Raw genomic sequence first — 26,922 nt, 5'->3', positions numbered from 1 at the left:
GGACAGGGAGGCCTGGCGTGCTGCGATTCACGGGGTCGCAAAGAGTTGGACGACTGAGGGACTGAACTGAACTGAACTGAACTGATGTAGGTACTTGAGCATACACATACACACGTGTACGTGTACATGCGTGCACGCACACACACAGAGTGGCTGCCTGTTTCCCTGGTCTCTGTTGCAGTAACAACTATTGATGCTTTCCCTTGCTTCATCCAAATGCAAACAAACTGAAACTTTCCTTGATATATGATATACAATCAATAAACTCCTACTACTCTTTTTATAGAAAACTCATTTTACTCTAAGGCAAACATGATGAGTGATTAAGATTCATAACAAAGACACTGTGAATGGAATATATAAAGATTTCTGGCTGTGATAGTCCTTGCAATGCAAAGCTTTTGGCAAACCGAAGACCTGGCTGGGCTCATGTCTCCCACTGGTCATGCCCATGTTTCCAGGTACCCACTGCAATACTGGGCAGCCCCTTTGGTGTGGTGACAGAATGGATTTTACAGCTAAGCTGAGGCACTCTGGGCTTGTGAGCTTCTATGCTTGTGTTTTCCTTCAGAAAGAGTGAGCTGAAGCTGAGCTTGAGCTTCCTCTAGAAAGACCCACTATGGGGGAGGCTCAAGTAGCCCATGATGGAAGCTTCTTCCTCTGGGGCCAGTGGGAAGCTGGCGAAGGGCTGCCTGCAGAGCCCACAGAAGCTCGGATGATCTACAAAGCACCTCCTCCCACGGTCCTTCTCTTCTTTCTGAGTGGATGATCCATGGACTTCCTGACCTTCAAGTAGCAGCATCTGAAGCACAAATCAAAATGGTCTGGGGGTCCCTCCTACAGCTATAAATGGAAAGGTGGGGACCAGGTTTGGACTCAAGGTTCCACTGAGTTGTGAGAGGATGCAGTGGGGGGACAAAAAAATTCCATACATCCAAAGGTTGGGGGATCCAAAGACTGGGGTAACCTCTACATCCAGATGAGTCCTCAGATGGGGCCCCTGTATACTCTTCACACACTCCTGTGGGATAGTCAATCCAAGTCCTCCAAATATTTGAGCACCAAGAATGCTCATGGAGTGGTACAGGGAAGCACAGAAGCAGGTCTGCACTAGGAGTCAGACGCTCAGTGCTGCCACTTGGTGACCTTGGACAAGATCCTTCACTTCTCCCATCCTCAGCTGCCCCATATACAACAGTAGGGTATGAACACCTACCCACCTTACTACACAGGGCTGTCACGAATATTAACAAAAATAGTTGATGGGGCTTTGCAAACTGTGCAAGCCTAAAGAACTGGGATACTAAAAAGGCCCTGGAGGATTCAAAAGTGCAGCCAGGGCAGCCAGAGAAAGAGTAAAACATTCCTTCCTGTTGCCCCATGGGACCCTCCTCAGTTCCACTCAGGTGAGTTTGTTCCCTTGGGAAAGGGGAAGAAGAGGCAGGCCTCAGCCACTCAACAGGAACATTAGGTGAAATCTGCTCAGAGGAAGTATTTGAATTGATAGGTGTCACGCTGTGCTTTCTAATCACAAAACTGGACCAGACATTAGCAGTAGTGTGTGCTTTTCCTCTTACAGCAGAGCCTGACACCTAGTAGATACTGAATTATTGCCCAAAAGAAAGACTAAAGGGAAAAAGGAGAGAGATCCCCCTACCAAAAAAAAAAAAAAAAGAAAAAAACAACCCACAAAAAACAAGTCATAAGGGAGAGCATTAGACAAAGGTTGCAACATCTTTACAACGCCACACTGCCCATCTGATTAAATTAATTGATTGTTCACCTAACGGCTGATTCCCCCACATCCCCTACCCTCAGAATTAACCAGACACAGTCTAGACACTGTCTTGGTGTCATCAGAATATTTAAGGAATTTTCAGTGGGTCACATGGCAGCCAGCTCGGTTAAGGGGCAACCTGTGGATAACGCACCACATGGGAATCCCACCTCCTGTACCCACCCCGCATGGCCTGGAGTGAGTCTGTGAACTTTTCTGAGTCGGTGTCCCTGGATTTGCAGTGGAACTAACAACACTGACCTCATCAGTGGGGCTGGAGGGATTAATGAGAGAATACCAGGAAATTGCTCGGCATAGATCCTGGCACCTGAACACCTCCATAAAGGGGACCCAGGGGTTAGTCACAACCAAGGAAAGAAAACAAAGACAAGTTTCTTATTTTTTCTGGGCCAGCATAGCATCATGGAGAGACACCAATCTAGGGGTTCAGGGAGCTGAGGCAACCCCCTGCCACCACGTGAAGTCAGAACTTTCTACCTCTAAAGCTCAGGACCTTTTCTCACCCACTAAGCCTGCTCATCTGCCGGCAGCTCTGTGGCTCCACACACATCTATTCACCCACCTGGTTCTCAGGTATCTGGTTTGCAAAACCTGCCTGATCCCCAGACTGAGCTGCCCCAGGAGAGCTGGGCAGGCTCCTTCCAGCTCAAAGATCCAAGAGTCTCTGCAGACACGGCTTTCAACTCTGAATTAGAGCAAGGTGCCATCTCACAGGACGATATTGGGTATAAAGGAATAATGAACAATTATTCCCTTTCCATTCTTCAAAGAGAAGCAAGCTTTGAAAAGGAGAGATTCTCCGAGCAGAGAATTCAGAAACAGAGGAGGACGCCCAGCCAGTTAGCCAATGATTAGCACCAGGCTCCTGGCTTGCCTGTTAGTGCAGTTCCATGGATCTGTGGTTCATTTTACAAACCACAGATATTGATTAGGTGCCCACTATGTGTTGGGTGATGGTGGTGAACAATCACACAAATGCATTTGCTTGCATGGAGCTTACATTCTATGACCTCCTTCATCCGTTGAACAAATATACTTAAGAGCCTACAATGTGCCAGGCGCAGTACCAGAGACACAAAGATGAAGAAGATAGAGTCTGATCTATAAAGATTAATAGGTGAGGAAATTATTCCGCATAACCTGGGACTTTCCTGCTGGTCCAGTGGCTAAGACTCTGTACTCCCAATGTAGAGGGCCTGATTCCATCCCTGGTCAGGGAGCTAAATCCCACATGCAGCAACTAAGACCTGCTGCAGCCAGACAAATATATATATATATATGTATATATATATATATATATATTTTAAAAGCCTGATGAGTGCTATAATAATAGAGGTTTCAGATGACTAGAGAATGGTAATACCAACAATAACAGCTGACATGCATCGAGCACCCACTGTCCCAAACCAAGTGCATATAAATGTCATGTCGTTATATTTTATCCCCAAAATACTCCTATGAGGTGGGCACTCTTACAGGGGAAAAAACTGAGCGAGAAGACCTTGCTCAGTTGGCACAGCCAGGAGAGGATGGCACTGGGATGGACCTAGACTTCTGGTCTCCGTGGTTACATGACATGACATACCATGTTGGATGCGTGCTCAGCCACTCAGTTGTGTATGACTCTTTGCGATCCCATGGACTGTAACTCACCAGGCTCCTCTGTCCTTGAGATTTTCCAGGCAAGAATACTGGAGTGGGTTTCCATTTCCTACTCCAGGGGATCTTCCTGACCCCAGGTATCGAAACCACTTCTCTGGTGTCTCCTGCATTGGCAGGCAGATTTTTTGCCACTGAACCACTCGGGAAGCCCATACCATGTTGACTGCCCTCCATAGCATCAACTAGATTAGATTTTTGGTGAGTAAATAACTTAACAACCCCTAAGTCACAATATCGCAAAGTCACTGTCTTCTACATTGGGATTCAGGAATTCAGGACTGATTCTTTCTGTTTATGTAAAATTGATTTAGCCACAAAACTCCTTAGGGGAAAAAATGCATATTTCTTTAATACAGAGGCAAGCCAGTTTGAACCTCAGACCTTTGAAGACCATGGGTGAATGCGCCAACTTCGACAAATGAAAGCAAGCACTTTGGCTTGGAATGCTGGCAAGTGTCTGGCTGGACAGGATTATTTTAGGTTCAGAGGTAGCTTTGTTAGCAGAGTTCTACCTCTGCTCCCTTGTATCAGAAATGCCACCTGGGAGGTGAGGATGAGGCAGTGGAGGAGGACAAAAAAAGAGCCTTGCATCAGGCAGTGAGCAGAATTGCAAAAGAGGAGGCTATAGAAAGAAAAGTCATGTCTAACACTGAAGTATCTGGCTAGTGGACCCTGCATTCTACCAGCTCTGCGTCTTTCCAGTATTTGTTCCCCTTTTCTCTTTCCCGATTCTCTTGGGTCCTGGAGCTCTACAGGGTTCCAAGCGCAGCACTTGACTTTCTCCCCTCTCCCCACTCCACCTGGCTCAGTGCTTCTCTGAGCCTCAGCAGGACACACTCTCCTGACTTGTCTCCATGCCCAAAGTCAAAACACATTGTGTGATCCCTGCTCTCTGGGTAGCTTGAGCCTCCTGGGATGTCAGAGCAGGAGGGATTTGCTAATCCTTCAGGCCAGTGCTTTTCAAACTTGCTCTAGCAACAGACTCCCTTTTTCAAATGCATTTTATGCAAAAGTCCAATATAAAAACCGATGAATGCATAGCAACTCTGAGGAAGTGTAGGGGTAGGGGATGGGAAGCCTCCCCATGTGACCCCTACAGGGTCTATAAGGCCCTCTATAGGACTCTAAGACTTAAAAAGAAAAAAGGTCAAGATTCATAAGAACCCAGACTAAAGTCACTGATTTGGCCTAATTCCCTCAGGTTGGATCCCTGGGTGAGGAAGACCCTTTGGAGTAGGAAATGGTAACCTGCTCCAGTAGTTTTGTCTGGAAAATTCCATGGACAGAGAAGCCTGGTGTGCTACAGTCTGCTGCTGCTACTGCTAAGTCATTTCAGTCATGTCCAACTCTGTGCGACCCCATAGATGGCAGCCCACCAGGCTCCCCCGTCCCTGGGATTTTCTAGGCAAGAACACTGGAGTGGGTTGCCATTTCCTTCTCCAATGCATGAAAGTGAAAAGTGAAAGTGAAGTCACTCAGTCATGTCTGACTCTTAGCGACCCCATGGACTGCAGCCCATCAGGCTCCTCCGTCCATGGGATTTTCCAGGCAAGAGTGTTACAATCTAGGGGGTCACAAAGAGTTGGACATGACTGAGCATGCACACACACAACCTCTGTTTATAGATGACATACTGAGGCCATTTTGCCTTCATCCTCTTGAGAAAACATCCCAAACATCCTTCTGGTTCACTATGGTTAGTGTGGTTCCCATTAAGCACATTGATGCTGCTTGTTCACTGGGCCGAGAAACAGTGCCCAGGGGTACCAGGTAGGAATACCCCCACAGCCCAGGATACAATGGTGGGAACCACCTCTCATGACACAGCTGATCACTTTCTCCTCCTAGATATTTTCTTCTGTTGACTTTCAGCATATTTCTAGCTCTCCTTCTTACTGGCTGCTCCTTCTCCATCTCCTTTGCTGGTCTTTCCTCTTCTGCTCAGACCAAGGAAAGGCTCAGTCCTTGGTGCTCTGGTCTCTTCTATATTCTCTCCTCAGGTGACCTGGTCCTGTCCCAAGGCTTTAAAAACTACCCACATCCTCCCAACTCCCAAGTTTGTATCTCCAAACCTTCCTCTCTCCTGAACACTAGCCATGACTGTCCAACGAACACCTGACATCTCCAACTGGATGTCTGAAAGGCATCTCAAACTTAGCAGAGCCCCATCTGGATTCCTGATCTTTCCACTGTCTCAAACCTGCTCTTTCCAAATCTTCCCCTCCTAGTAATATGGCAACTCCATCCTTCCCGTTATTCAGACTAAACCCTGGAGGCACCCTTCCCACCCACCCCCCCCAATTTATCCACCCCACCCACACAGCCTTTGTTTTCCATGGCTGTTTATGTTTGTACGTAGTTCATTTGTACTGTTTCTCAGATTTCACATATAAGTGATGTCATATGATACTTGTCTTTCTCTATTTGACTTGCTTCACTTAGTATGATAGTCTCTAGGCCCATCCATGTCGCTGAAAATGGCATTATTTCATTCTTTTGAATCAGCAACATCCCACTGCATGTGTGCACCACGTCTTTACCCATTCATCTGTTGATGGAGACTTAGGATGCTTCCATGTCTTGGCTACTATAAATACTGCCATCTGAACATTGGGGTGCATGTATCTTTTTGAATTCGCGTTTTCATCTCTTCTGAATATATACCCAGGGGTGGGATTGCTGGATCATACAGTAACTGTTTCTAAAGGAACTTCCACACTGTTTTCCACAGTGGCTGCACCAATTTACATTCCCACCAACAGTGTAGGGAGCTTCTCCTTTCTCCACCCCCGCCCTGGCGGCACCCTTGTTCTTTCATTCTCCCACACCCTGTACCCAGTGCGGCCATGACATCTTGCTGACTCCTCCTTTCCATCATGGCCCAAATCCAAGCAACTCCACTGCCGCCACCCTGGCCCAGGCCACCATCATCTCCCGCCTGCATTACTGTAAGAGCCTCTACACACTAGTCTCCCGGCCTTTCCTCTCGCTCCTCTAGCATCCATTCTCAACCAACAGCCAACATGTTTCTTTTTAAATCTTCAGTCAGATCTTCAAATCCTGACTCAACATCCTACAGTGAACTTTCCAGTTCACCAAAAACTTTCCAGTTCACTAAAAACAAAAGCCAAAGTCTATGGTAGCCCATAAGGGCCTACTTAGCCTGGCTCCTCAGGACCCTCTGCTTCTCTGTCTTATCCCTGGCTCACTCACTTCTCTCCACTACAACGGCTGCTTTGCTCTTCCTGCCTCAGGGCCTTTGCACTGGCTGTTCCCTCTGCCTGGAACACTCTCCTCACCTCCTTCATCTTTCTCTGCACCAGCATCACATGGTCAGTGAGACAACCCTGATCACACTATTTATAATTATGACTCACCATCCCCAGCCCTCCAGATCCCCCTTGCTCTAATTTATTTTTTCCATGCTGCTGCTGCTGCTGCTAAGTCACTTCAGGCGTGTCCAACTCTGTGCGACCCCATAGACGACAGCCCACCAGGCTCCCCTGTCCCTGGGATTCTCCAGGCAAGAACACTGGAGTGCGCAGGTATCAATTTCTAACATGTTTATGTTCAGTTCAGTTCAGTTCAGTCACTCAGTCGTGTCCAACTCTTTGCAACCCTGTGAATCGCAGCACACCAGGCCTCCCTGTCCATCACCAACTCCCGGAGTTCACTCAGACTCACGTCCATCCAGTCCGTGATGCCATCCAGCCATCTCATCCTCGGTCGTCCCCTTCTCCTCCTGCCCCCAATCCCTCCCAGCATCAGTCTTTTCCAATGAGTCAACTCTTCCCATGAGGTGGCCAAAGTACTGGAGTTTCAGCTTCAGCATCATTCCCTCCAAAGAAATCCCAGGGCTGATCTCCTTCAGAATGGACTGGTTGGATCTCCTTGCAGTCCTAGAAATATGTTTATTGTTTAGGGTCTTCTGTTTATTATGTTTATTGTTTAGGGTCTTCTTCCACAAGAATGCAAGTTCTATGAAGGTGAGAATTTTTGTCTGTTTGAACACTGATGTATGTTATGTGCCCAGAACCATGCCTCCTCCATAATAGGCTCTCAATAAACATTTATTAAATAAATGAAAAACAAATGATTACTTTGCAGCTTATAGATCACTTTCCCATCTGATGATTCTTTTGAGCCTCAAAACTCTGCTGGGTTTTTTTTTTTTTCAGATAAGAAAGCAAGTTCAGAGAGGTTAAATAACTTGCCTGAGATCACACAGCTTGTTTCACAGTGGACCTCATACTCTCTTCTGTCCTTAAACCCTCAGATGCCTCTGATTTAAGCACACTGGCAACAGTCCCTCCAAGGCCCAGGCCCCACCCAGCTCTCTCCTGTCTCCCCAGACTCATACCCCGCCATGCTAGGGACCACGTTTACAGGTTTAGGGATTATTTTTCCCCCAGAGGAGCATTTTGTACACTTTCCCTCAAATGAACTCATATCTGATTTCTAGGGACCATCTGACATAGACATCAACTTCCAAGACCAGCTTCTAACCCCAAGACCCTCCTCCCAAATACAAGAGGGACACTGATACACTTGCCACTCCCAACCTTCTGTGACACGTGTATCATCATACCTGGACATTCTGTAAGGAATGAGAGAGGAAGTGCAGACAGCAAGCAGGGGAGAGAAACACTCAAACCAAGAAGAGGCCCTCCTAGTCCTTTCTTAACAACCAGGGGCTGAAATGCGAGGTCACTAAGTACCACTTAAAAACCGCTTCTACTCTCCTGCTGAGAAATTTCTTTTCGGCCTGAGCCACAGGAACAGCTACAGCAGCTCGTTTATTTCTGCCTCATCCATCACACTCTGAATTGTATATCTGTTCATGATGACTTCTTTTTTTTTGCACAGACTACTGGGAAGCTCGAGGCAGCAAACCGTGGTTCTCAGGTCTCTGGATTCTAGTACTTACACGAGTGGCCACCTGGTTCCCTGGTTCTCCTACTCACACATGGTAAACTGTAGCATTTCTTGGCTTCCATAACCAGTGTAAGCCTAATCCTATAACAAATCTCCTCATATATGTGTGTGTGCACGTGTGTGTGTGTGTGTGCTCAGTCGTCTCCAACTCTGTGTGACCCCATGGACTGTAGCCCTCCAGGCTCCCTTGTCCCTGTAATTTTCTAGTCAAGGATATTGGAGTGGGTTGCAATTTCCTACTCCAGGGGATCTTCCCTACCCAGGGATCATACCCTCGCCTTACGTCTCCCGCATTAGCAGGTGGATTCTTAACCACTGCACCACCTGGGAAGCCCATACGTATGTATATACTCTTCTGGTTCTGTTTCTCTGAACAGCTCTAATACTGGGGTAAACAATCAATGTTAACTTTTACCATTACTTAGCCCCATGGACGGAGGAGCCTGGTGGGCTGCAGTCCATGGGGTTGCTAAGAGTCGGGCACGACTGAGTGACTTCCCTTTCACTTTTTACTTTCATGCATTGGAGAAGGAAATGGCAACCCACTCCAGTATTCTTGCCAGGAGAATCCCAGGGACAGAGGAGCCTAGTGGGCTGCTGTCTATGGGGTCGCACAGAGTCGGACACGACTGAAGCGACTTAACAGCAGCAGCAGCAGCAGCAGTGCTAGTAATGGTTTTCCAAAGTGTTGCCTCTTTTGACACTTGCAACCTTCTATGAATACCAGAACCTGGTAGCATCATGATTTCCTGTTCTTACACAAGGAAACTGAGGCTCAGAGGGGTCACAGACTATCAAAGGTCACACAGCATGGGCACACCCTGCAAGGCCTGAACCGAGGTCTTCCCACTCACTGGAAGGCTCATCACCCCTCCTTCACCCCACCCTCCCCCGCCCATGCTCCCAGCAGCCCCCAGCTGTTCCACATGATACAGCCATCAGAGGCCATGAGATCACCAGCTTGCTCGTGGTCTGTTCCTTAGTCCACAGTCCATGCTGGAAGGAAGGCAAACTGGGGGCAGCAACCAAATCAGCAACAGGAGTGGAAGCAGGTGGGGAGGGTGTGGAGGAAGTCAGGACACAAAGAGAGGTGTGGGGGGGGGCTCACACTGGCCCCTGGAACTGAGCCTTTGCTCCCTCGCCTGCACCAACCTGCCCCAGTGATCTGAATATGAAGCAGTGACAGGCTCATCAACTGGCCCCCAGAATGGCAGCTGCAGGATGGAGAGACCAGGGTGGCAGGGGTTGGTGAGAAGGCTCCGAAAGACAGAGGAACCGGATACAGAATTCAGAGATGCCAACATGTGGAGGGGATGCCTGACTCTTCACCCCATCCTCCCTGATGGCAAACTCCAGCACCGGAAGAGAATTTCACATCTTAACCCCAACCCCACACCAGGCTCCAAATGTCTGGTGGCCCTGTGCTGGCCACAACCACTCCTGGAAGCATGAGGGAGGGGCAGCTGCATTCATCTCACATCTGAGGAGGAGGCTTTGTCCTTGGGTCACATGAACCTCTCTTAAGTATTCCATTGGCCAAAAAGTTTGTTTGGGTTTTTACTAAGCTGAGATGGCAAAACCCAAACAAACTTTTTGGCCAATCCAATAGTTCCTGCCATGGGTGCAGTTTTACTTCTGGGTGATTTTTTGTGAATAAACTAAACTTGCCTCAGGCCTTCAAGCTGCACGAAGGCAGGAACCATGTGAAGTTTTGCTCACAAGCATGAACCCAGGCCCTGATCCTCAAAGTCAGCCAAGAAAAGGCTGAAGGGCCTGAGGGAGGAAGCCGACGGAGGGGAAAACCATGTATTCATGTATGCTCCCCGGTATTTGACATTTTAGAGATATTCAGAGAGAGAGGAGGTGATCTGTGTGTGCGTGCTTCTGACATGCATCCTGACCCCCTGGCTGGCACTGTGAGCTGGATTAGGAAGCAACAGTGATATACACTACCCCAAACCCCCACTGAACCCAAGCAACCTTAGCCTCCTTCAGGTTCCACTTACCCTGTAGAGCTGCGTCTCTGATTTGCTCTCAGATGTTCATGCACTGGGGAACCACTTGCTTGATCTTGCCTTCTGCACACCTGAACTGCACAGTCATTGCTTCCCTTGGCCCAGCCACAAGCTAACCAAGACCTCTGCAAGCTTCTAGACTAGCATTTCTTCTGCTGAGATGCACGTAGAATAAAACCCACAATGTTACACCCAGGCTGTAAATTTACCTCCAAAACTGCTGTCTGTTGACAAGGCAGCCTCTCACCCCACTCTGCCTCCCAGGAGTGATCTGGTTTGGAGGAGACAATGCATCTCAGTGGAGGAGAGATGAGCTAAGAATCCAGAAAGCTGGGTTACCGGTCCAGCTCTGCCACGGAACCTTGTCACCATGGGGAAGGCAGCATCAGCATCTCACTCTGGGCCTCAGTATTCCCACCTGTAAAATGTGAGAGGTGAACCAAAAGCTCCCTTGGCATGAAGCATGGCATGGGTAGGAGGCAGGTGCAATGTGAAGTCCCTCAGGCTCAAGTTCAAATCCCTGCTCTGCCATTTCTTGTCTTAGCAACTCTGAGAAAGTTACTGAGTGCTTGGTAGCCTCAGATTCTTCCTGTGTAAGATGCAGGTGATAACAACACCTCACTGGCATTACTATGTTTACCCTTCCCTTCCCGTCTGCTCTCCAAACTGCTTTTTAAAGCATATATCTGATCACGGTGTCTCCCTCCTTGAAAAGTGAAAGTGTTAGCCACTCAGTCGTGTCTGAATCTTTGTGACCCTATGGACTGTAGCCTGCCAGGCTCCTCTGTCCATGGAGTTTTCCAGGCAATAATACTGGAGTGGATAGCCATTCCCATCTCCAGGGGATCTTCCTGACCCAAGGATTGAACCCAGATCTCCTGCATTGCAGGCAGATTCTTTACAGTCTGAGCCACCTGGGAAACCCTCTCTACCTCCTTAAAAGCTTCTAAAGGCTCTCCAGTGTCCCTGGAAAGAGACAGACTCCTTACTCTGGAAGATGCTTACTTCAACCTCTAACCAGCCCCCTCACTTGCTTCTCCCATTCCAGTCACACTGGCTGCTCTCCTCTCGCCATACTCCCTTTTGCCACAGGCCCTTTGCACACTCCGTCTGCATACATGGAATACTCTGCCAGCTTTTCAACCAAATGTGCCATGCTTCAACTTCACTCAGGCCTCACCTCCTCACTCCTGACTACATCTAGAGCCTCAGTAACGACTCTCGCAGTCCCCTGCATCTCTCCTTTGTACCCACTGTCACAGTCGTAAATTTACATCTGAATGATTGCTTGGGGGCTTCACTGGTGGCTCAGCTGTTAAAGAACACACATGCCAATGCAGGAAACACAGGAGACGCAGGTTCAATCTCTGGTTGGGAAGATCCCCTGGAGAAGGAAATGGCAATCCACTCCAGTATTCTTCCCTGGAAAACTTCATGGATAAAGGTGCCTAGCAGGCTACAGTCCACGTGGTCACAAAGAGTCAGACACGACTGAGCTCACACTAGAGGAAGGAAAAGGATTGTTTGATGACAACTAAGTTCTGCAGTCTCCATGAGGCCAGAGACCATGTTGCTTAACATCTAACACAGTGCCCGTAGAAAAAAATTTTAGTGAACATAATAAAATCCAACAATGCTGACATCTATTAAGCAATTTCTATATGCCAGCCACCCCCTAAAAGCCCTAAGAATTAGATTTTATTGTTTTTCTCATTTAACAAAAGGGAAGACTGAGCTGCAGAGGCATTAGGTAACTTGCCCAATATCACACAGCTAGCCAGGTGTCAAATCATACAAGTCTGCTTACTGGAAAATTATTTAAAACCTTTCACTCAACAGAAGAAGCAGGGTATAGGGAACAGATCTTCAAGCAAGGAGGCTGGCACTTCTTAAGCCCTTCATCATCATCATCATAATTGCTAACAAATTGATGTATTCAGTTATTGTGCGTTCAATATTATTCTGAGGATTTTACATAAATTAACGCATCCTCCCAATGACCCTACAGGGGGAGTATTACCATTATCCTCATTTAACAGATGAGGAAACTGATGCTTAGAAAGATTACCTGGCTTGCCCACAGTTACCTGGCTTACAGGTAGTAGAGTGTGTGTGTGTGTGTGTGTGTGTGTGTGTGTGTTAGTTGCTCAGTCGTGTCCGACTCTTTGCAACCGCATGTACTATAGCCCACTAAGCTTCTCTGTCCATGGAATTCTCTATGTAAGAACACTGGAGTGAGTAGCTATTCCCTTCTCCAGGGATCTTCCCAGCCCTGGGACTAAACCTGGGTCTCCTGCATTGCAGGCAGAAGTAGAGAGTGGATCCACCTAATTTCAGAGGATCCCAGAAACAATCCTTTTCTAGGAAAACCCAGCCTGTGATTCTCAGGGAGGACAGATTTCCCACCAAGTTTCAGGTTTCTGCCCTCAGTTCTAATAAGCAGACTGAAGCTCCTTCTAGCACTGAGCCTACCCAGCTAAACAGGGTATGGACAGGGCTGTCCCCTGGAGGCCACAAAGCCACCCGCTACTCCAGGGCCTCAGCTGAGGAGGCTGCATAGCATCGTCACGAACAGTGACTCACAGGGCAGCCATGGAAAAGGAAGACAGTGGGGGCTAAAAAAAGACCTGTGACTGCATATTATAGCGAGGACGATCATCAACTACGACCACCAGGGCAAGCCCCGCCTCCTCGCCACACACACCCCTCCAGCTGCGCTGGGATCCTCTCAGAGGCTCCTTTGAACTGGACTTCACCACTGGGCCTCAGCTGTTCAGAGAACAGGCTCTGAAGCCCAAATTCTAACTCTACCCCTCAGTAGCAATGGCATCTCGGACCAGTCATTGAACCCATCCAAGCCTCAGTTTCCTCCCCAGTAAAATGGGGATAAGAAACACCCACTTCACAAGAACAGTGTGGAGATGAAATGAGTTAATGTGTGTGAAAGGCCTCGCACAGTACTCAGCTCAGCAACAGTTAGTTCCCCCCGTGGATGAAAGGAAGCAGGTGGCAGAGCAGAGAAGACAGGCCCATAGTCCAATTTTCCTGGAGCACCCACTCTTTGGGGTTCATATATTACCTGTGCCTGAGAGCTTCACATCAATTCACTGTTCATCCACATAGCATCTCACTTCCAGAACATGATGCCAATAACAAGAATAATCGATAAAGAGTAACAGTTGTTAAATATGTACCAAGTATGAGACACTGAGGAAAACACTTTGTACTCATCACATTATTTTAATATTACTTAGATCATCATAAACATTTCATAAGGCAGTCCAGAGCCATACTGCCAACATTCAAATCTGACACAAATGCTTACTAGTTGTGTCAGCTTAGGTAAATTCTTTAAATTTCCTGTTCCTCAATTTCCTAATCTGTAAAATGGGGATAATAATAATAGCACATATTTCATAAAGTTGTCGCTAGTATTAAAACAGTTAATACATGATGGCAGAGATGTTTAGTGCCTACCCAAAATTAATGCCCCTTTAACAGTGTAGAGTTGTGGCTAGGAGTGGCTGCCCTGATGGAAACCATAATTTCCAGTCCCTGATATCTAGTTAAGGCCATGTGACTAAACTCTGGTGTTTGGAATGTGGAAGGAATTAATATACCCACATCCAAGACTATCCTATAAAACCCCCCCCATCATCCTCACTGTTGCCCCAATCACAGAAGTTCCTGAGAGTCACATATTCTAGATGGCAGACCCTCTATCAGATTCCATGAAACAGAGCATCTCCTTCCACTAGCTTCAACTGAACTCAACATGAATGAGAAAACAAGTTTGATTGTGTTCAGTTGCTGAAATGTTAGAATTTATCTGATGCAACAGCTTGCATCACCCTAACTAATAAAGAAACTGAAATGGACACTGGCAGTAGGGTACTTATGTACGTGGCATTGGCTTAGAAGTCAGATGGTGGGTTAAGATGTTCAAGGCTGGAAAACTGGAGCCTCATGTTGTGCAGCAGTGAAATGTTTAGTTAAACTGTTGCTATGATAATTTAGAAGGCAGAACTTATGCCTACTGAGCCTGTAAGCTCGAGGGAAAAAAGATTGAAAAATAATGGTAAGAGAGTTTGCTGCTTGTTCTGGGCTAAGTTTAGCAAGATATTAGGGGAAGAGAGGATCGTAGGCATGAACTAGTCAGTTTGCACGTAAAATTGGGAAGGAGCAGTGGAGACATGCAGAAGACAGCTATTCCTAGATACTGAACAATAAGAACAAAGATTGAGCAGACGTCTAAGTGAAGCATCAGTTAGAACTGTACATGGAACAACAGACTGGTTCCAAATCGGGAAAGGAGTATGTCAAGGTTGTATATTGTCACCCTGCTTATTTAACTTATATGCAGAGTACATCACGAGAAATGCCGGGCTGGATGAAGCACAAGCTGGACTCAAGATTGCCAGGAGAAATATCAATAATCTCAGATATGCAGATGACACCACCCTTACGGCAGAAAGTGAAGAGGAACTGAAGAGCCTCTTGATGAGAGTGAAAGAAGGGAGTGCAAAAGTTGGCTTAAAGCTCAACATTCAGAAAACTAAGATGATGGCATCCAGACCCATCACTTCATGGCAAATAGATGGAGAAACAGTGGAAACAGTGGCAGACTTTATTTTGGGGGGCTCCAAAATCACTGCAGATGGTGACTATAGCCATGATATTAAAAGATGCTTGCTCCTTGGAAGAAAAGTTATGACCAACCTAGACAGCATATTAAAAAGCAGAGACATTACCCCAACAGTGAGGATGATGGGGAGGTTTTTATAGTATAGTCTTGGATGTGGGTATATTAATTCCTTCCAACAAAGGTCCATCTAGTCAAAGCTATGGTTTTTCCAGTAGAGTTGGACTATAAAGAAAGCTGAGTGCTGAAGAATTGATGCTTTTGAACTGTGGTGTTGGAGAAGATGCTTGAGAGTCTCTTGGACTGTAAGGAGATCCAACCAGTCCATCCTAAAGGAAATCAGTCCTGAATATTCATTGGAAGGACTGATGCTGAAGCTGAAACTCCAATACTTTGGCCACCTGATGCGAAGAACAGACTTATTTGAAAAGACCCTGATTCTGGGAAAGGTTGAAGGCCGGAAAAGAAGGGGACGACAGAGGATAAGATGGTTGGATGACATCATCAACTCAATGGACGTGAGTTTGAGTAAACTCTGGTAGTTGGTGATGGACTGGGAGGCCTGCTATGGTGCGTCCATGGGGTCACAAAAAGTCTGACATGACTGAGCGACTGAACTGAACTGAACCTAGTGAAATAAATGTCAGATAGAGTGTATAAGGTTCCCACCTAAGCCTGATGGCCTCATTAAGTTGAGGGAGAAATAGAGGTTTGAGGTGAAGGAAGAAATAATCCAAGCTGGAGAATTAGGTCTAGGAAATAACTGGCTGCTGGTAAGCTAGATGTCATAGATGAAAATCCTACTGTGCTGTTGAGGGAGTTGCATTGGCAAAATCTATGAGCCTGGATTTTAAAAATCTTTTACTGTTAAAGCATTAAAACAATCCTTGTGTTATGCAAAGTTGCTTCAGTCATTTCTGACTCTTTGCAATCCCATGGACTCTATATAGCCCACCAGGCCCCTCTGTCCATGGGATTCTCTAGGCAAGAACACTGGAACAGGTTGCCAGGCCCTCCTCCAGGGGATCTTCCCCACCCAGGGATCAAATTTGCAACTCTTATTCTCCTGCAATGAGAGATGGGTTCTTTACCACTAATGCCACCTGGGAAGCCCAAAACAATCCTTGGGCCCCTTAAAGTTCAAGGCAAAAACTAGATTACTAGATTTAGAGCCTCAAAGAGGTCATATTCCCTAAGACCCACTTCAAGGGTGGCCAAGAAGCATCAGGAACGATATTCCTCCTACAGGGCAGAGCCACAAGTGTGAAGAACAATGAACTGGGAAATTGCTCTCAGAGAGCAGAAGCGGGGCTTAAGCAAGGAAACCTCACCCATGGTCTGCTTGGCAGATTTCATAACTACTAGGGGTCAGTGACTTCTGTGTATCTCCCACTGCTGCCTTTTCCTAATGGGTTATTGACTGATATGGCGTACAGGCACAGAGGGGAAGATAATGGCTTTCTTTCGGATTCTGGGTCCCTGAACCATGAAAAGCCACATTCATCTCCATGGATAGGACAGGAATTCACCCAAAGATCCAGAACATCAAGTTGAAAGTAGTGACTGGATAGAACATGAGGATCCTCCCTTAGAGGAAGGGAACCATGTTTTGTGTCTGAAAAGAAGGAAACACAGATATCTGGTGGCCAGAGGGCCCATGACATACCTGGCCAGTGATATACAAACATGATGATGAAGGCTCCTTTCAGGCTTAGCCCATAACACCATTCTTAAGATGCCCCACGCTCTCCTTCCTCTACCTACAGGCTGGATAAATGTCCAAGGAAAGCCCTAAAGGCCACAGGCTGAAGGTAAAGAAACCACTCTCTCTGTCAATCTTGGTATTCAAATGATACTCCAGTTCACTCCCACCACACTCCTCTCCCAATCAGTCTTTAGTGAGTAAGAAATGACTAGTCAGCCATTAAAAAGAATACATTTGAGTCAGTTCTAATGAGGTGATGAAACTGGAGCCTATTATACAGAGTGAAGTAAGTCAGAAAGAAAAACACCAATACAGTATACTAACACATATATATGGAATTTAGAAAGATGGTAATGATAACCCTATATGCGAGACAGCAAAAGAGACACAGATGTATAGAACAGTCTTTTGGACTCTGTGGGAGAAGGCAAGAGTGGGACGATCTGAGAGAATAGCATTGAAACATGTATATTATCATATGTGAAACAGATCACCAGTCCAGGTTCGATGCATGAGATGGTGCTCAGGGCTGGTGTACTGGGATGACCCAGAGGGATGAGATGGGGAGGGAGGTGGGAGGGGGGTTCAGGATGGGGAACACATGTAAACCCATGGCTGATTCATGTCAATGTATGGCAAAAACCACTACAATATTGTAAAGTAATTGGCCTTCAATTAAAATAAATAAATTTTTTAAAGAAAGAAAGAAATGACCTTCTATTGTGTTAAGCTCCTAAGATTTGGAGGTTGTCTTTTATAACAGCTAATGTAGCTATAACAATTATAATATATAGCACTCTTCGAACAGTGCTTGGCATATAATAAGCACTGCACAAGTGTAGCTGTTACTATTGCAAAACCCATTTTACAAATAGGGAAACATTGGTATGTCTGACTCCCAAGTCAATTACTATTTTATATTTACTTCTCAGTAAATGATAGATCCATTTTACAGGTAAGTTTGGTGTCTGGCTCAAGGTCACAAATAACAACAGATCCAGAATTAGAGGCCTTTCTTAACTATTCAAAGGCCATTAGCCACTCCATCCCTTAACCCAGATCTCCAGGTTGGTCCTCTATTGTTCTATTTTATTGTTATTTTTATGGTGCGTTTCTGGAAACGCCCTACTTACAAATACTCCAGCACTGAACTGGTAAATCTGAATAGAAAACCAAGCAACCCTCCACTGACCCAAATTTCAAGTTTTAATTTACATTGAGTTAGTTAATTAAAAACGTGCTCTGTGAGCATAGACACTGACATGGCTGGCTGCTGAAATGGCTTTTGCAGTTCTTTGCAAAAAGCTGGGTTTCTTATGGTTTCGTCCAGCACAGCAACCCTGTGCTATGGAATAACTCAACCAGCTTGGGGGATCTGAGGGAAGACAGGTGGGAGGCGTGGATCTGGGGGATGATGGGTGGGCCAGGAAAACAGCTGAGTAGGCATTTGATCTATGGAGCCACAGAAAAGCAAAAGACCTGCACACCAACTTAGCCACCAGACCAGGGCTGGTGAGGCAGGGCTCATGTCAATTAATGTTTGTAGAGTGATTGGGGGTCCCAGAAGTGAACAAGACTATCCAAAATCCCCTGATTATTATTATCACCAGTCTGAACAATCTGTTTTTTAAGGAAGCCGCTATTATCGAGTGCCTACTATGTAGCAGTTGCTTTCACACATCTGATCTAATTATTTTAATCTTTTAATGTGGTAGGTTTGGGTTTTCTTCCTTTTTTATGTCTTTTTCGGTTTTGCAATCCTCACTCTGCAGATGAGAAAAACAAATTCAGCAAAATTAAGTCACCTGCTAAAGAGTGGCAGAGCTGAAATCTGAGGCTAGATCTTTCTAAGTGTAAAGCCCTTCTCCCTTTCATCACACCACACTGCCTCTTGCAATCTTCTCTTCAAATTCTTTCTGCATTTAAAACAAAATTCCATCCAAGGATGCCTATGGCTCTTTTTATGTCTTCTTTTTTACTGAAGTGTAATTTGCAATACAGTGAAACACACATATCTTAAATTTACAATGCAATGCATTCTGACAAAGGCACATACTTCTGAACCCACACCCCTATCAACAGAAGCACATTTCTATCACCCAGAAAGCTCCCTGGTGCCCCTTCACTAATGATGCATTTTTTCTTTTTTAAGAAATACAGTCAATAAAATGAGCTACTTTCCTTTGATCAAGCAATCTATTTGTGACCTTTGCAATGAGGCTATGTGCATGATGTTAATCTCTGAGGTGGGCGCACTTATTTGATGCTTTGAATATCAGGAAGGAAGATTCAGTTAAAATTCTGCACCCTGTTGGTTCCATCCACATTGAACACATGGATAAGACAAAGATAACAGGTACCATTATGCCTGAATTATATGACTACCATCACCAGTTTGGCCTCTAAAATATGTCATGCACCGGACAGTAATATTCATATAAATAATTTCATTTAATCCTCAAAATTATTACCTTTACTTTACAGCTGAGGAAACTGGGCTCAGAGTGATTAGGTATGATACATAAGAACACACAGCTAGAAAAATGCAAGCCTTGAAATTCAAATCCACGATACCTGATTTCACAGGCTTTTACGAGTGAATTCCGGGAGTTGGTGATGAACAGGGAGGCCTGGCGTGCTGCAATTCATGGGGTTGCAAAGAGTCGGACACGACTGAGCGACTGAACTGAACTGAACTGAACTGATGGGTAAATTTTATATCTCAAAGATGTAATGGGCTAGTTATAATCATTCAACAAATAGTACCCAGGATTTACTGAGTGTTAGGTGCTGTGCTGAGTGATATGGAGAAAGATACAAAGATGACAAAGATACAGTCTCAACTGTTAGTGCCACAGTGCGATGGGGAGTCACTTAGAGCAAAGTCAGGGTCACGATTCTCACAGGATGGGGATAGGGCTGTGGAAGGCCTAGGTCTGGGGAAGGAAAAAGCGTTGCATCAAGGAAGGTCTCACAGAGATTCCAGAAAGACAGTTTTTGAACCAAGTCTTCAGGGACGAGTGGGAACTGGCCAGCTCCGATGGGGTTTAAGGTAAATGACTGCACAGAAAATGGTGTGGTGAAGCATTTCTGTCTGTCCTTTATTGAGCTTTAGCAAAATCAATCAAGCCAAATTTTAAACCCCCTACTGAAATGCAACCCTCACTGAGTTGTCTTATCTGTTTCCCCAGATACTCTAAACAGCTGAGAGTCAACGAAAAAAAAAAAAACAAAAAAAAAAAACCAGCTTTGAAGAGTAAAACAGTCACCACAGAGTTCACACCCTAAGCTCACACGTGTGATTCTTGAGAGCCAGCAAGCCCTCACTGAGAGCTAATTATCTTTTATTTTCTGAGTCAAGTCCCATGTGATCCATTTCCTGATTCTTCAGGTCATAGGTGCAAAAAATTAGAAAGGGGGACAGGTACAGAGATGGCAGTAAGAAGGGGCAACCAAGGTAGAAAGCCTTGAAAAGACGATTCAAGGAATTCCGAATTCCACAGCTAGTTTCTGGATATCACTGTACAATATTATACAATAGCTTGCTCAACTCAACAGGTATCTAAGAAGCTGTGTACTAGGAGCTTAAATCCAGTTCTGCCCTGTACAGTTTGATAGGAACAAAAGGTGTATAAATTAAGATAGAAAGATTGTCAGGCTAAGAAGGGCCTCAGTCCAACTGCATAATTAAGGGCAGCAAGGATGGACTGAAGGCAGGGAACTCATCTGTCACTAAAGCGCAAGACATTTATGTTTCCCATGCCTCAATTTCCTCCTCTGTATAATGGGGATAATAGCAGTACCTTTCCAAGCGAATGCTGAGGGTTAAATGGGTCAATATACAGAGTGCTATTGAATGCACGTTAGCTGTTATTAGCTTGTACCGCTACTTGCTCAGCACCTAGATTTAATAACTGCTCAATAAATATTGACGAACAAATGAATTCAGGAATGAATAAGTGATGCTACTGAGTTAAAGGGGGAGAAAGATTATGTACGGCATGGGCTCCTTAATAAGACTTGCAGATCAGAAAAAATGTCATGCAAAATAGTTGAAGAAACAGATTTGATGTTTAATGTATGTTTCAGGTACCTAAAAAATTAATTGCTCATTTCTTACTGCTTCCTTCCATTTTTAACAAGCCCAAGGAAAAGAAGCGAAGCGATCACAATGAAATCACAGTGTATCTCATATTATAAGATGGTGAAGGGGCCCTGAGACCTATGAGTTAAGCTCTGTGGTGTGGAAATGCTGCAATGGCAGCAAACCTCAACCACCACACACTCACCCTGCCCCAAACCAGCTCTGTGGTCTCCTCCTTCCTCAAATTATACTTACTCCAAAAAGGATAAACACAAACACTGTCTTTAAAAGATACTAAAGATCATAAAAGTAAAACCAACTTGAAAAAATATAGAGGCTGCTAACACAAACAGACAGAGCTAGCTACAAGAGGACTTGGGAGTGTATTACAGATGGAGGCCTTCACTATACAGAAGGGGAGACTGAGGCCCAGAGAAGCAAAGTGAGTTATGACCCACAGTCACAGCTTCAAGAGAATGGCCAACTCAGAGGCGAAGCAGGGTACCCAGATTCCCAAGTGAAGTGAAAGTGCAGATGGCTCAGTTCTGTCCCACTCTATGTGATCCGTGGACTGCAGTCCACTGAAGCCCGGCAGGCTCCTCTGTCCATGGAATGCTCCAGGCAAGAATATTGGAATGGGTAGCCAGCCATTCCCTTCTCCAGGGGATCTTCCCTACCCAGGGATCCAACCCGGGTCTCCTGCGCTGCAGGCAGATTCTTTACGTCTGAACCACCAGGGAAGCCAAACTGAAGTCAAAGGGGAATGCTTTTCTTCCCAAAGGAAACAGGAGCGGGAGGAGATTCCAGTCGGAACAGCAGGTAAGGGTTGGGGGGCGGGGAGGTAAGAACGGGGGCGGTGGGCTCAAGCAGGCAGGAAGAAAATTAAGTCTCTCTGTACTTTTTGTGGGGGGCAGGGTTTCAAACAGAAATTATCCAGTCCAAAGCTCCTGGGTTTTACAGGTGAATCCTTATTCTCCTCCAGAAGAAACGCACACAAAGACCAATGCCTTCTCCCAGGTGTTTCCATCTCATCAGGATTTCACAGGTATGGGTGGACCCGCATGGGAAGACTTACAGGTACCCTCCCTTCAGAGGTTTCGCTCTCCGACAGGCAGCAGAGGGGGGAGGGCTTTGGCGAAGATGCGGGAGGAGTCTTGATGAGCATCGGGGAGTTGCCAACCTGGCCCCACCACTCACTAGCGCGCGCGGGCACACACACGCGGGCGCGCGCGCACACACACACTTTTTGCTTCTTCCTTCCCCTCCCCCAACGATGACCAAAGCCAGGTGAGGGGACTGACAACTGGAGATTCTGTTTCCAAAGGGCTTCTGCTAGAGCTGCTTGCTTCTGGGCACACCCACAGAAACACGCGCGAACGCGCGCACACAGACTCTCACAAATACGCACACACTCCCATGCACACACTTGGCACCCCCAGAGGCCGGGCCGCGCCCGCTGCATCTCTGCTTAGGCCCGGGGAAAAGGACAGGCAGCAACATGAATGAAATCTGCCCAGAAAGACTGCATTTCAGCACCAACCACGCAGCCTCCAGCCAAACCGCCGAATATGTAACAAAGTTTTATTTCGCTTTTGGAGTCTCCAGTTACACTTCTACCATTTCCTGTGGAAAATTGAAGCTTTGAAGTGTCTAGCTCCGGCTTTCGCAGACAGGCAGGACCGCCAGCTCTAGCTCTCGAAAACAAACGCCCCGGCCCCACCCCCTCCGCCACCAGAACTGCAGGTTCAAACCCACCCAGCTCCGGCCTTCAAAATAGGGGGTGCGGAAAGGAATGACAGAACCTGCTGGAAACCACCTCTTAAACTGGCAGTCTCCCCGGAACTCCGCCCCACTCCCATCCTGACGGGATCCCTTAAGCCAAGTGGTGACAGCCGCAGCTCCTAGACAGCCAACGGCGGCAAGAGCTGGGACGTCTCCATCAGGGGGGTTGTCCATTGCGCAGCGCCCACCAGCTGTGAGCTCTGGCCTCAAAAACTGCCCCAGAAAAATTGCCCGTTCCACCCTCTCACCACGTACACCTTTCCCCAACTATTTCTAGGCCGAGTGAGCTCTCAGTCTGCCTTTACAGCCACGGGGCCTCTCCTTCACCAGCTCACCGACGGCGTCTCGAGGGCGCCGGGAAGCAAGCGGAATCGGGCTGCGGAGGGAGGAAAGCGTCTCCTCCCGAGTTCCAGGGAGCCAAACTCCTTCGCCCGCGTATTTGTCATCTTTAAGGTCAAAAACAAAAAACAAAAACCCCACAGGGCTCTGGCAGAAAATATACTAGCCGCAAATGATCGCCCCCCAGAGAGGCGCTGTATTCTTCCTACAGCCTGCAGGGGGCAGCCGCAGCTCCACCCGGAATCGCGGGCGGAACCGCAAGCTCTCTAGCTTGGGACCGTACCAGCCGCGTAAAGTACGCGCCGCGCATCCCGAAAGCAGGAGGCACTAGGTGGGGTTTCTGGCTGTCTTCAGATCGGCGGTCCCCTCAGAGGTTTAAGATAGCAGCGGGCGGCCGGAAGGACGCGGGAGGGGACCGAAGGGCCAACTTACGAGGAGAATTGGCCGCGTTGGATGGGAGGGGGCGGCACCCGCGCGGCCACTTACCACTGGCGTTCTTCCCGCAGATGAGGTGCTGGTAGGGCTGCAGCAGCCCCCAGATCTCGGAGTCGTTGTTGACTGTGTACTCCAGCGTCTCCACGGTGAACTTGGGCGCCTCGTGGAGCGCGTGGTGGTGGTGGTGGTGGTGGTTGGCGGCGGCTGCCGGTGGGGCTGGGGCGGCGGCAGCAGCAGCGACGGTCGGCGGGGCGCAACAGCTGCTGCCCCCGCTGGCGCTGCTGGCTGCGCTGCAGGCGCCGCCGCTCGCCGCTCCCCCTCCGGGGACCTCCCGCTCCTTATCCCCCGCGGGGGCTGCTCCGGGGCCCGAGCCTTGGCCTGGGCCGGAGCTGGAGCCCGGGCCTGGGCCGCTGCAGCTCCTGGGCAGCCCGGAGGCCACGACCCGCGCGTAGATGTCCCGGAATAGGCTCTCCATGCAGGCCGTCAGGTAGATGGCTGCGTGCTCGTGGATGCGCAGCGCCACGCGGCTGTCCACCATCCAGCGGTACACGCGGCCCACAGAGAAGGTGAGGCCGCAGCGCGCCGATTTGCCGCGGCCCAGGCGGTCGCCACCGGCACTGCTCATGTTGTAGAGGGACAGCGCGGCCAGCGCGGCCGCCGTGCAGTGCGCCGCCAGGCCCCAGGACAGCACGATCTCCATGGCGCTCTGGATCTCATACTTGGTGCACTTAGCGAAGCGCAGGCTCAGGCGCTGTGCCTCCTTGGCGATGCGTACCAGCGCCCGGCTCACCAGCGTCGACAGCTTGGCCAATGCGTCTTTAGGCAGGCCGCCGGGGGCCACCGGGCCTGCCCGGGGATCCCGTGAGCGCAGGAGCAACGCCTCCAGCTCCTGGAGGGTCCAGGGGACCTCGTCGAGGTCCGGCAGCAGCCGCGAGCAGTGCTGGCCGGCACAGTCCAGCCCCTCGGAGTCTTCCACCAGGGCAGTGTTGACAGTGTCAAAGCTGTTGTGCCGGCTGTGCATGGAGTCAGTTAGAGGCGGCCAGCAGCTCCCGCCATACGGGGACGCCGGGTGCGAGTCGGAACAGCACAGGGACAAGTTGGAGGAGCGCACTGAGTCCGCCGCGCCACCATAACCCGAGTCCAGTGTTAGATCCTCCAGCGTCCGCACCACCGGCTTCTTACCTCTCCTGGCCATCGCTGCGCCACTTCATGCCGCCGGGGAGCCGAGGGGAAGGAGCAGCGAGGAGCAGCGGGCGCCGGGGCGCGGGAAGAGCCGAGTCAGCGCCGCCTCGGCTCACTTTTCCACCAGCCGCCGCTACCAAGTGTGACTACTTTCGGATGCCTCCCCGAGCCGTCGCCGCTGGAATCCACAGGGCACACCAGGGAGTCATCTTCCAGAGCCCAGGCCGGATCTGAGGCGCGCTGAGGAGCGAGCCAGGCCGGGGGAGAAGCTCACGCCGGACTCGCCCCTTTCTTCCAAAATAAAAAGTGTCTGATCCACTCCCTACTGGGCCGGGCTGGGCGCAGAAGCCGCTGGACGCCGGCCTCGGTGTTCGTAGGACGGAAATTTACTCAGATGCCGCCGCGGCAGCAGCTCCGCCGGCAGCTGGCTCTTGGCTCTCGGCTCCCCGGTTCCCGGTTCCCGGGCCGGGGTTCACTCCGTGTTCGCCCGCCCGGCACTGAAGAGCAGCAGCGACCGCGGCGGCTGCAAACCCTGCCGAACCCCGCAAGCCCTGGGCAGCCAGCGGGGCGGGCGTATGTAAAGCAGGGCCGGCGGAGAGCCAATGGGATTGGAGGATGCTAATTAGCTTTAAATAAATATATATATTTTTTCCTCAGCTCCACGCAGCCCCGCCCCTCAAACACGCCCCCGACCTGGGACCGAGGCTGCAGGAAGTGGTGAGCTGGGGCCTGAGAACTAGAGGTGGGTGTGTGTTGGGGGCAGTGGGAGCTTAGAATCGCGGATGATTATTAGAAAAGCAGGATGATTATCCCTGCTGTCCCTGCCCTTCAGGCTTCGGCTTTGATACCAGACCTGGAGAAGGGTAGGTTGGGTAGGTTGGACAGGTGACCCACCCACCCACCGAGTTGTGCTCCCCCCAGCGGTTCACAATGTGTCTGCTTGGGGTCGCTTTCTGCCCTAGCGTTTCAGATTTCACTTTCCTTTTTCTTTCTCTAGTACACAAAGTATGTTTTTTCTTCCTCTCCTGACTCCCCCGACCTTCGGGTCCCCAAAACAATTAATGCTGCCCTCTTTCAGACCCAGTTTGCCAGAGTGGAGATAAGAAACCAGACAAGCAGAGGGATAAGGAACGGACAGGGCTGGAAGGCTGTCTCTGGACATTAGCCGACAGCCACCAGGGCTCGTGAACTACATTCCTTTAGTAGCCAGGAGGACCCTGAATCGATCCTTCAAGTGCCTGGGGGTGGACTGGAGGGAGGGCTTGCTGTGGTTTACTCGCTAAGCCCTGTCGGACTCTTTGCGACCCCATGACTGTAGCCCGCCAGGCTCCTCTGTTCACCGGATTTTCCAGGCAAGAATACTGGAGTGTGTTGCCATTCCCTTCTCCAGAGGATCTTCCTAACCCAAGGACAGAACCTACATCTCCTGCTTGGCAGGCAAATTCTTTACCACTGAGCCACCTGTAAAGTCTCACTTTGACATTCTGGTGGGTATAGTTCCAGACAGCTCAAGAGTTTTTCTTTTTTCACTAAAGAATGATGTATATGCATGTCTTAATTGCATTTATGTCCAATAGCATTGTCCTGTTAATTGTCCCCATCCACCAGGGCAGAAACCAAATCTTATTCACCTGGGGATCACCAGTCCCACTGTCTCTGCCAGGGGGTAGGGGACTCTCGTGCTCTGGCTTCCTCTGAGTTTCTGGCTTAAAAATGCCCTTCTAGGGAAGGTAGCCCAGATCCTTCATGTTACAAAACAAAATTCAACTAAGTAAATTTTAAAGCTCTTATTGGCTTTATTCAACCGTTTGCAAATCTGGCAGTTTCGCATGTAGCAGATGGAAAGGAGCTTGGAGGAGCTATATGAAATGAAAGACTTACATAGACAGAATGGAGAGGGAACGAGGAAGTTACACCAGGCGAAAGAGATGGTTGGTTATTGCTAGACTGCTTTCCTCTCAGGGATGGCAGGGGGTCTAGAAGGTAGATTACCTAACTATTGCTGCTCAAGTGCTTCCTGATTGACTAGTTTAAGATTCCATTTCTGGAAGAGCCAGGTGGAGCTTAGCATGTGCTAAGTCGCTTCAGTTGTGTCTGACTCTTTGCCACCCTATGGACGGTAGCCCACCAGGCCCTCTGTCCATGGGATACTGTAGGCAAGAATGCTGGAGTGGGTTGCTGTGCCTTCCTCCAGGGGACCTTCCCAACCCAGGGATTGAACCTGTGTCTCTTATGTCTACATGCATTGGAAGGTGGGTTTTTTGTTGTTGTTGTTTGTTTGTTTTTACCACTAGTGCCATCTGGGATTCCATTTGGGGTCTGGTGTCTTTTTAACACTCAGTA

At 48.3% G+C, this 26,922-nt stretch overlaps 1 protein-coding gene across 2 annotated transcripts in view; it reads right to left on the bottom strand.

Annotated features, from left to right (window-relative positions):
• Window positions 1-25,111, bottom strand: part of BTBD11 (BTB domain containing 11) — a 322,152-nt gene extending 297,041 nt beyond the window's left edge. Inside the window, exon 1 of one of the 2 annotated variants that reach the window (XM_018048218.1) lies at window positions 23,449-25,111. In XM_018048218.1, the coding sequence (XP_017903707.1) occupies window positions 23,449-24,592 (1,144 nt within the window). In that variant the 5' untranslated portion in view covers window positions 24,593-25,111. The remainder of the gene's footprint in view (window positions 1-23,448) is intronic. The other variant, XM_018048217.1, reaches the window with a different exon arrangement.

Source organism: Capra hircus, chromosome 5 (assembly GCF_001704415.2).
Source record: "Capra hircus breed San Clemente chromosome 5, ASM170441v1, whole genome shotgun sequence".
NCBI lineage: Eukaryota > Metazoa > Chordata > Mammalia > Artiodactyla > Bovidae > Capra > Capra hircus.
Note: the sequence above shows the minus strand (reverse complement) of the source record. Positions and strands in the feature narration are given on the sequence as shown.